Source organism: Microtus ochrogaster, chromosome 17 (assembly GCF_000317375.1).
Source record: "Microtus ochrogaster isolate Prairie Vole_2 chromosome 17, MicOch1.0, whole genome shotgun sequence".
Lineage (NCBI taxonomy): Eukaryota > Metazoa > Chordata > Mammalia > Rodentia > Cricetidae > Microtus > Microtus ochrogaster.
This window is the reverse complement of record NC_022019.1, coordinates 13,268,534-13,278,739: the sequence shown is the minus strand read 5'-3', so window position 1 is coordinate 13,278,739 and position 10,206 is coordinate 13,268,534. Positions and strand designations below refer to the sequence as shown.

Sequence of the window (10,206 nt, the reverse complement as noted above, 5' to 3'; positions counted from 1 at the left end):
TTTTGCTTAATTTGAAGCGGGAAGATCCACGTCTTATCTGAAGACACACCTTTAATCTGGATCTTTTCAACTGGGAAACCTCACCTCTAATCCGGACCACACCTTCTGCTGGAAACCTACACAGAGAGGTGGAAGAAGGAAGCTTTGCTCTCTGCCTGCTCGCTCTCTCCACCATAGCAAGTCCATTCTTTCCCTGGTATCAGAGCCTACTTGTTTGGGACCCCAGTGGATTCTGAATTGTGACTGAACTACTGGATTCCTGGACCTTCTGTTGATGGCAGCCAATGTTGGACTAGCTGGACCACAGCCTTTAAGTCATTCTAATAAATCCCCTTTCTCTACACATAATCCAAACAAAAACAGGCCAAATATCTGAAATCAACATTTCTCCACCAAAGGCACACAAATGGTCAACTAATTCAAAAACACGTGAAAAGACACTCAACATCAGAGTCGTTAGAGAAAGCAAATCAGAAGTGTAAAGGGGAACTGGGGAGATAGATGGCTCAGTCCATAAAGTTGAGGCTGACTTCTGACCCCCACATGTGTATATACATTGCACACACACAATCTATCTTGAACCACACCGCTTCACACCCACTTAGGATAGCTCTAAAATAAAAATCAGTAAGTGTATGCACTGACAAGGATAGCGGTAAAGTGGCATGCTCACTAACCGCTGGCTGGAAAGTGGTGTGGCTACTTTGCAAAGCAGTTTAGCGGGACCTCAAAACATCCGCCCTCTGGCCCAGCCGCCCCACAGCTAGGTATGTACCCAAGAGAAGTGCTCCAGTCCAGACATGCATATGCACGGGCACAGCATACCCCTGGGCTTCACTAAGCAGTAAGGACCCAAATGTCCATCAGTACAATTAAGAAAGACAACATAGGCTGGTGGTATGCACCTTTAATCCCTGCAATCAGAAGGCAGAGGCAGCAGATCACTGAGTTCAGGACCAGCCAGATCTACACTGCAAGTTTCAGGCCAACCAGAGCTACACAGTAAAGGAACCCCTCCCTTTTTTTTTTTAATTTTTTGTTTTATGTGCATTGATTAGTGTTTTACCTGCATGTGTGTCTGTTTGGGAGTGTCAGATCCCCTGAAACTGGAGCTGCCATAGGGGTGCTAGGAATTGAACCCAGGACCTCTAGAAGAGCAGCCAATGATCTAAACCATTGAGCCATCTCTCCAGCCATCCCGAGACCCTGTCTTTAAATAAACGAGGAAAGAACATATGGCACCCATACAACAGGAGTGAAGCGCTGCTGCACGCTACGAGACAGACAGCCGTAGAAACACAAGGTAGAAAGGAGAAAGCCAGCCGCCAGCCGCCAGCCACCAGCCGCCAGCCACAGGAGGCCACTTATTCCCACAACAGGAAAATCTACAGAGATGTGAAGTTTAGTGGTTGCCTAGGACTTAACAGGGCTGGAGGAGGAGCAGTGGCTGATGAGTCCGGTTTCTTTTGGTGATAATGTTTTCTAAAATGGACTCTTGATGACCATATAAAAATCTACCAGCTCAACACCTGGATGTGTGAATGGGAGTGTACATAAATTATGTCCAATAAATGCCACCAAAACTTCATTTCAAGCAAAATGTTCCCTTCGGTGTTAGCACTAAGGCAAACCTAAAGCAGCACTCCAACTAATCCATAATTCACGTACGTGTGTAACTGACATTGTTCTCTGTGATGGAACAGGAATTAATAATTCATTTTCCACAGTGACCCCGGGTGACACAGTAAATGCCAACTTCCTGAAAAAGTTCTGAGTGCTCAGCAAGGTGTTTTCCTGACCTCACTGTGGAGGTTTCACACACGGACCTGAGCCCACACCAGTGACGACCCACTCAGAACCCCCAGCCCAGTTCAGTCTTTTACAGGTAGTATGCCTCACTAGGCCACCTAAGCCCCCAGTGCACGGGCACAGTGAATCCGAGAGCGCAGCAGCACAGAAGAGAGAGTTAAACAGGCCTGCAACCCACCAGCTGGCTGCCACTTCCTATAGCTTTGCTCTCTGGTATCTCAGCTCACTGCTGTAGATCACTTATACAAACTACAACTCCTACATCGGGCCTTAGGGTTGTGCTGGCTTACCTGTTTATTTGATTAGACGCAGCCCTGGGCTGTGTCTGTGACTGCTCTGATCTTATAAGGGGACTCATCCCTTGATGGACTTATAATGGGATGGCTTTATTGGGAGATGGCGGAATCCTAGTTAGAAGGGCAAGCTTATTGGGGGCACGTCTCTGGGGGGACACCCTGTCCTGGTCCCCTTCCATACTCAGCCATTTCTCTGCTTCCCGTCTGTCAGGACTGAGAGTCTCCTCTCCACACTCTCTCCTTGCCACGCTGGCATGTCCATGTGCATGGAGCCAGGCACCTGTCGACAGGATGCTTCAAAACCCGGTCAATGGGGGCTGGAGAGATGGCTCAAGTGGTTAAGAGCATTGCCTGCTCTTCCAAAGGTCCTGAGTTCAATTCCCAGCAACCACATGGTGGCTCACAACCATCTGTAATGAGGTCTGGTGCCCTCTTCTGGCCTGCAGATATATACACACAGACAGAATATTGTATACATAATAAATAAATAAATATTTAAAAAAAAAAACCCGGTCAAATCAATCTTCCCCTGTGATGCTTCTATCAGGTTATTTTGTCATAGCAAAAATTAACTAATTCCAGGGACATTAGGGAGAGAAGCCAAGGTTCTCAGGTAGTCTCCAGCACACAGCATAGACAACGTTGGTGACTAAGGTCAGTGTCACCACGACTACTGCTACCACCTCCTTCTCCCACTCCTCTTTTCCTGTCGGACCCTTGTTCTCCACCCCACGTACATCTTGGGGGCTGGTATTCCGGCCCTGTCCCATTCCTCACCAAACAGTCCCTTGTTCCTCCCACCTGTCTAGGAGCTGGTTCCCACTCCTACAACACAAACCCAATTTCGCCACCTCTATTCTTAGGCACAGAGGCTGGGTTTAAGGATGACAAGACCTGCAGGTCCAGGAGAGGCAAGCAACCCTGGCCCAGCTAATTAGAGACTCCCATCTCCCTAGCCCCAGAGGAAGAGCCTACAGAGACTAGAGCAGCCCTGAAGAAGATAAGCAAGAGTCAGCCAAATCACCAAGACCTGGGACCAAGCCCGTCCTACGATGCCCTGACAGCCTCATAGAGTTTCTCCTCTCTGTCAGCTGTCAAGTTCAAATTGGTTTTTCTCACTTTCACACTGAAGTGTTTGAAAATCTGTCCCTCACCGAAACCCAAACATGATTTCATCGTGGCGGAGGTGAGCGTCATCGTCGATAGACAGTATGGCCTCTGTCTCAATCTCATTCCAGGGCAAGAATCGATTGTTCAAACTGTTCTTCTCAGTACGGACGACCTGAAAATGAAGGCGGAAAACACAAGAAGTCAGCGCTACATCAAGGAATTCTCAAAGTGACTTTAGTCCAGATCTTACCAACGACTGGCCTGGTGGCCTGCCACTTGCTTGTGACACCTAGCGTGTGCCTCTCAGTGAAGCTGCCTCCCACTCAGGACACACAAGAGGGCCTCACACTAACCACCAGTCCCAGAAAACTGACTTTCTCATGAAACACTGAGGATTATTTATACCATGAACACAGAAAGCCGGAATGGAGAAGAGTGTTTCTCAGTTCACTTTGTGGCACCCCCCGCCACACTGCCGACGTATGCCCTCTACAGTGCCGACGTACGCCGCCGTCTACAGTGCCGACGTAGGCCCTCTACAGTGCCGACGTACGCCGTCTACAGTGCCGACGTAGGCCCTCTACAGTGCCGACGTAGGCCCTCTACAGTGCCGACGTACGCCCTCTACAGTGCCGACGTACGCCCTCTACAGTGCCGACGTACGCCCTCTACAGTGCCGACGTACGCCGTCTACAGTGCTGACGTATGCCCTCTACAGTGCTCACTACACATACAGAAGCCTTTCCTTTCCTGCCAAGCTACATGTGCACAGGCCTGATTTGTTCTGATGACCACGGAGGTGTCTGTGCTGCGTCTTCCTAGGAAGCAACATTTTGGTACGAGGATAGAGGACAGATGTTTCAGGCAGGAGATTTAGCAGAGAACATGGGTATGGAGACTTCTAGACCTGGGATACACTTGATACTTGGTGTCAGGAGGAGGTTATCCTCCGTGCAGGACAGATGGCGATGGAAGGGAGATGACCATTCCGGCTTTCTGGGTCCCTGTGAGATCCTCTCTGCTTTCTCGGGGCAAAATGATGCTTCCTCATTATCTGGATGAATAGCTAAGGAACTTGAGGATTGAATAAGATGTCTCCATAGGTCTGGTTCCCAGTCGGTGGCTGTTTAAAAAGTTTAGGAGGTGTGCTTGGCTAGAGGAAGGGTGTCACTGGCACGTGCTTTAAGTGTTTAGACTTAACGGGCATGGTGGCGCACACCTTTAATCCTACACTCAGGAAGCAGAGGCAGGTGGATCTCTGGGAGTTCAAGGCCAGCCTGGTCTACAAAGCAGGTTCCAGGACAGCCAAGGCTGTAACACAGAAAAAACCCTGTCTTGAGAAACCACATGCAAAAAAAGCTTAGACTTGGGTCATTTTGAGTTTATTCACTGCTCCCTGCTGTGGACCAGTATGTGTTTGCTCAGCTTCTTCCCAGACGCCATGCCTGCTCTTATCTCGCTTCCTTGACACAAGACAGAGTCTTGTCCCTCTGGAACCATAAGCCCAGAAAAACCCTTCATTCTGTAAGCTGCTGTGGCCATGCCGCTTTATGACAGAGCTATAAACAAGGGCGCTATCACAGCGCCAACTGTGGCATCTCTCTGACCATTACCTGAGGGGAGGGGCTAAGAGAGTTCTGCTCTGGGTTCTGGAGACAGCACTGCTTGCACATCTGCATGATTTTGGAGATGGTCTTGGAGCTGGACTTTCCCAGTCCCTTGCCTGATAAACTGATGCTAACTTTGCAAATGTCTTCAAACCAAAGCCACCATGGAAAATTTATCACTAATTCCTGTTCCGCCACAGAAAAGGACATCAATTACAAATGTAGGTGAAGTTTCAAATTAGATGGAGTGCTGCTTTAGCCAGGCCGCAGCTCCACAGATGCTCCAGCCCCATCAACAAAGAAGGATCGCAACTACCCTGCTCCAGATGTCAGAGCCCAGCAACAGACTCGGAAATCCGCCCTGCCCTGAGCATATTTAGCCAGTTAAAAACAAAAACACAAAAGCAGCCCTGGTTTGTAGTCAGTGGTCTCCTAAGCTCAGATTCAGTGGTAACAGAACAAAGAGGCCAAGGTCTGGGTCAGGAACCAGAATGGCCATTTAACAGGCAGAGATTGTCAAACTGGGTTAAAGAAAGGCAAAAGAGACAGAACTACACAGAGAGGGAGAGAGAACACAACACATAAGGGAACCTCTTAGTGGTAAAAAAGACTCGCCTAGAGTGTGAGGTCCTGGATTGGATCCACACACACACAGCCAGGAGGGAAGCCACCAACGCCTTATATCTCAGCAGCCTTTGTTCCCCAGGGAGCAGGAAGATGACCAGAAGTGGCAGGCGCCAAAGGCAAGTTTAGTAATCCCACCCATGTTAAGATGCTCCCAGTTTCAGAGATGTTATTATCACAGAAGATCATGTGACCACCTGAGAGGATGGAACAGGTGACCGCTCACCCAAACTGCCCCATCATTCACTCCTTTCCTAACACACCCTGTGCCTGCTCACAGCACTGAAGTTCAGTCAGTCCTGCAGAGCACAGCCCCTCATGCCCAGAAGACACACACACAGAGAAGTTCCATCCCTCAAGCTTCTCCTGAAGACTATCGGTCCTGTGAATTTGATTTCCAGCAGGATTACCTACAGCGTCCAAGCACTTGGTATGACTCAAAGCAAGGACATTCAATGCCAGGACTATTGGAACTAGGGCCTCCAAGTCACCAGGCTGCATTTCCCAAAGAGCCCCAGGAGATGGCTCTGCACGGGCACAAGGAAAGCAGCACGGCTGTGGAGCCTATCTAAGCAGAGGAGCGATTCCACTCAACCTCCGACAGCGTGAGCCTGGTGACTGCTCGGTTGTCAGCAGAACCTGGAGTCAATCACCAGGCAAACAGATGCAGTCTGAGTCCATAAATGAGGACCCAGGAAAACTGAGGTGATGGGATGATCTGGGGCCCAGAGCATAGACAAAAGGATTCATTTGCAAACCGCAGTTCACAGGGGTTTCTTTGTTCTCCCTTCCCCACCCTATCTAAGATAGAGTCAGTCTCTCTACTGTAGTCCTGGCTATCCTGGGTCTCACTATGTAGACTAGGCTGGCCTCAAAGCCACAGAGCTCCGCCCGCCTCACCTCCCAAATGCTGGGATCAAAGGTGTGTGCTACCACACCTAACTCCCCTCTTATTCTTTAAAAGACCTGAGCTGGGCAGACCACAAAGCTAAGACTCTAACAGCAAACAAGATCTGGCCCAGATTCACAAGCAGGTTTGTTTGCAAGTTCACTGAAATCCATCCCTGAGATGTCTGCCAAGAAGTGAAGAAGAGGGAATTTCTGATTCAGAAGCTGAAGGGAGAGGTTTCACCTTTAACCCCAGCACATTGGAGGCGGGAGCAACAGGAACGTAAGTTCAAAGCTACATAGCAAGTCCCAGGCTAGCCTGGGCTGTGTGAGATCCTGCCTCAAAACAAAAACAGGTGCTGCCTTCAAAGCTATAGCACTTAATCACTAGACTGATGCTCAGCAACTACCCACTGTCACTTTGGGCAACAGAATCCTGAAAGACCCAGCCATTCCTAAACCCACTGCACAAGACCAGCACTGGCCTCTCGGAGTTTGAGCAAAGCATAGCCAATGTAAGAGAAACGAGCCAACTAGACGAACTTAGCAACATTCCCACTTCTGTTGTTTGGTTTCAAATTACAACAGGAATCCTCCACCCTGACCCCCAAAACTGGCAGTTTCTTCATGTTGTACCAGGAAGGTAGATTGCAGACTTAGTGTTTGCACTTCGGTAACTCTAAAGTACTGCTTTAATTACGAGGCCGACACTGAGCAGAAGGAATAGCATGCAGTGCCAGCACAGAAATGTCCGACATGTGTCATATCAACATGTGGATGAATGAAAGGGGAACACGGACAAGCCAGCCCCGCAGTTTCCAGAATATGGCAATAAACTTGTCAAATTTACAGATCAAAAACTCAACAATATAAATAATCCTAAAGAATGATAATGAGACAAATTAGGAGACCTCTTAGTATTTGTTCAGACAGGCTGGCCCTTAACTTACAGTCCTCCTGCCTCCACTGATGACTGCGGGGATTACTTGAAGGCGCCACCACATTTGACTTCTAATCTTGCTTTCCAGAGGAGGAAAAGAAATCTACTGACCTACATGGATCAAGTTGGACAACTCTCCGTGCCATTTGCCTGTTTCACAGAGCACACTCGGGGCAGCCAGCCACCTGTTACCATCCTTCACAGTCCTGACTCTGTCACACCTTTCTTCTCAACACCGTGCAGGGCGCCAAGTTGGCAGCACTAACCTACAGTACTCACCTAGAACCTGCACGGCTCCTGACAGTTGTCCTTCACATCACTAAGATGACACTGGCTCGGACAAGCTTGATGGCTTCAGCCTCTACATGTCACATGCACAGTGCATTTCTGTAGCTAACCTCACCTCAGGCCATCCCAGAGGAGGGATGGGAAGAGCAGCTGCTTCCTCTAACTCAGAGCAAACCGCAGAGCTCAGGAATGAAGAGCAGGAAGCCTGGGAAGCTGCACCCACCATGTCTCTAACTTGTGAGCACCAACATCAAAGACCTTGAGGCCAAGGGGGCACTGGCTCGCTCACTCACTCACTGAACAAATGGAGGGAGCCAAAAGGAAGAAAAACAAGGGGAGGGGTGGGAGCTAAGAGTAACAGCTGCTTTTCATTCATAACTTTAATTACGAGGCTCATGCAGCACAGTGCTGGCGAGCCCTGTGAAAGCACTAGGAAAACAGCACAAACTAGAGGGTGAGCCTCCAGGGAGGTGAGGCACACAAAGACCACTCGGCACCAAGAAGATGCTGAGACAGTTAGCGAGCTGGGCTGGTACGCACATCTGTCCCAGTGTGCAGAAGAGTGAGGTAGGAGCACAAACTCAGGACAGCCTGCTTACAAATGGCGAGCTCCAGTCCTCACAGCAAGCCTCTGCTTTCCAACCATCAATGCTGCTCAAAGTCACTGCAACTTGAGACTAGCACAACCTCATCTAGCTTGCTACATGCTTTCCACATGGTTATTTTACAGCTTTGATGTTATACATTATATATTTATATTATTTACTCATAAGCAATTGTATGCCTTTCCAGGAAATTTGAGCTTGGTACAAAAGAAAAGCTATGCATTAATATAGCTGGAAATCCTGACACCTACTTCTACTTTGGACATCAAGGTGGAAAACCTACTTTGAGAAGCATTATAGACAGAGCCCTTGCTGGCCCTGACACCTGCCTCCACCAAGAGGGTCAGCAATTTCAACTGCTGCTCTAAATACCTGCTTCCCTTAAGCAAGAAGCATAGTCAAAATGTTTGGTCAACTACACTGAAATTCTCTAACTTGAAACTCTTTCCTGGGGGCTGGAATGATGGCTCAGTGCATTGGCTGCTCTTTCAGAGGACCCAAGTTCAATTCCCAGCACCCACATGGCAGTTCACACTGTCTGTAACACCAAGATCTGACACCCTCACATATACGTGCAAGCAAAATACCAATGCACACAAATGCAGTAAAAAAGAAAAAGAAAAAAGAAAGAAAAAAAGAAACTCTTCCTTTTAAAAATAACTAGAAAAGACTGCATGCTACTACAGGAAAGTATGTTAATACGGCCCATTTGGAGAATTTCTGGCACTTCTAGCTAAGTATCGTATTACTGCAATGGGCTGCCCAGAAATCACAGGGGACTACTCATTCCCCACCAGATTAAAGAAAGGATTAGCTCTGGCAAGTTCTCTGGTGGATTTCAGTCATCACTTACTGGAAGTAGGAAGCCAAGGCTGCTCTGCCATGCACTGTATGAGGAAATCTGTCTCTCATAAAACAGCACACTTGAAAACAACTCAACAACACTGGTCCCAGTCACTGCTCTGCTGCTGTAAAAAGACACTATGACCAAAGCAACTGTTTAAAGAGAAAGAATTGAACTTGGAACTTGCTTAAAGTTCCATAGGGTTAAGTCCATTATTGCCACGGTGGAGAGCAAGCAGGCAGGCAGGCAGGCATGGTGCCAGAGTAGTAGTTGGGAGCTGTATCCTGATCTACAGACAGAGAGAGCAAGACACGGGGCCAGTATGGGCTTTGAAACCTCCAAGTCCAACCTGTGATGCACCTTCTCCAACAAGGAGCATCCTAATCCTTCCCAGTTTATCAGCTGGGAACTAAGCATGCGAACAGGTACACCTACGGGGAGCATTCTCATTCCAAGCACCACGACCTGTAACTAAAGACCGGAAAGGATGCAAACTAACTGGGGAAGCCTCTCTGAGAACCCCCCATACAGAACATACACTAAACACACACACATCCCCCATGCTACTGCTGCTCAGAAAACACTGCAATGGGCATGCTGGTGCACACCTTCTGTCCCAGCACTCAGGAGGCTGAGGCAGTGGAGCTCTGTGAGTTCAAGGCCATCCTGGTCTACACAGTGAGTTCCAGGACAGCCAGAGCAAACTATATAGTGAGACCATGTTGGAAGGGAAAAAAAAAAAAAAAAGAACGGAAACCTCTTAAAAGAATGACTTTACTAACAACATAAACTTTTAAAAAGTGGACTAGATTCGAGGCCAGCCTGGTCTACAAGAGCTAGTTCCGGGACAGGCACCAAAGCTACAGAGAAACCCTGACTCGAAAAACAAAAAAAACAAAAAAAAAAGTGAACTAGACCCAGAACTCTTTTCTAGACGTATCATCCCAAAAAACTCTGAATTTTCTCAAGCAAGCATCTAGCAATACACAGCCCACCAGACCTTCTTTGTCACTTTTTCTAGAAAGTACTCACATCACAATGCAGCTAAGTGCCTGGTGGTCTTGAGACAAGAGCAATGGAGTGCCTCTCTCTCCCAGCTGGCTAAGTGTAGTATTGTAGGCAGACAAGCGGAAACCACTCTCCCCTACACACCCAGCTAATGTGTCCTCTGGACCCTGACTCAGACACAGGAGAA

General features: G+C 48.3%; 1 protein-coding gene across 3 annotated transcripts in view; it reads right to left on the bottom strand.

Moving 5' to 3' along the window:
- Nucleotides 1–10,206, bottom strand: part of Extl3 (exostosin like glycosyltransferase 3) — a 92,468-nt gene that overhangs the window by 10,907 nt on the left and 71,355 nt on the right. For all 3 annotated transcript variants that reach the window (XM_026783217.1, XM_005355515.3, XM_026783218.1), the window contains one exon: nucleotides 3,260–3,387. In XM_026783217.1, coding sequence (XP_026639018.1) covers nucleotides 3,260–3,387 — 128 coding nt within the window. The remainder of the gene's footprint in view (nucleotides 1–3,259; nucleotides 3,388–10,206) is intronic.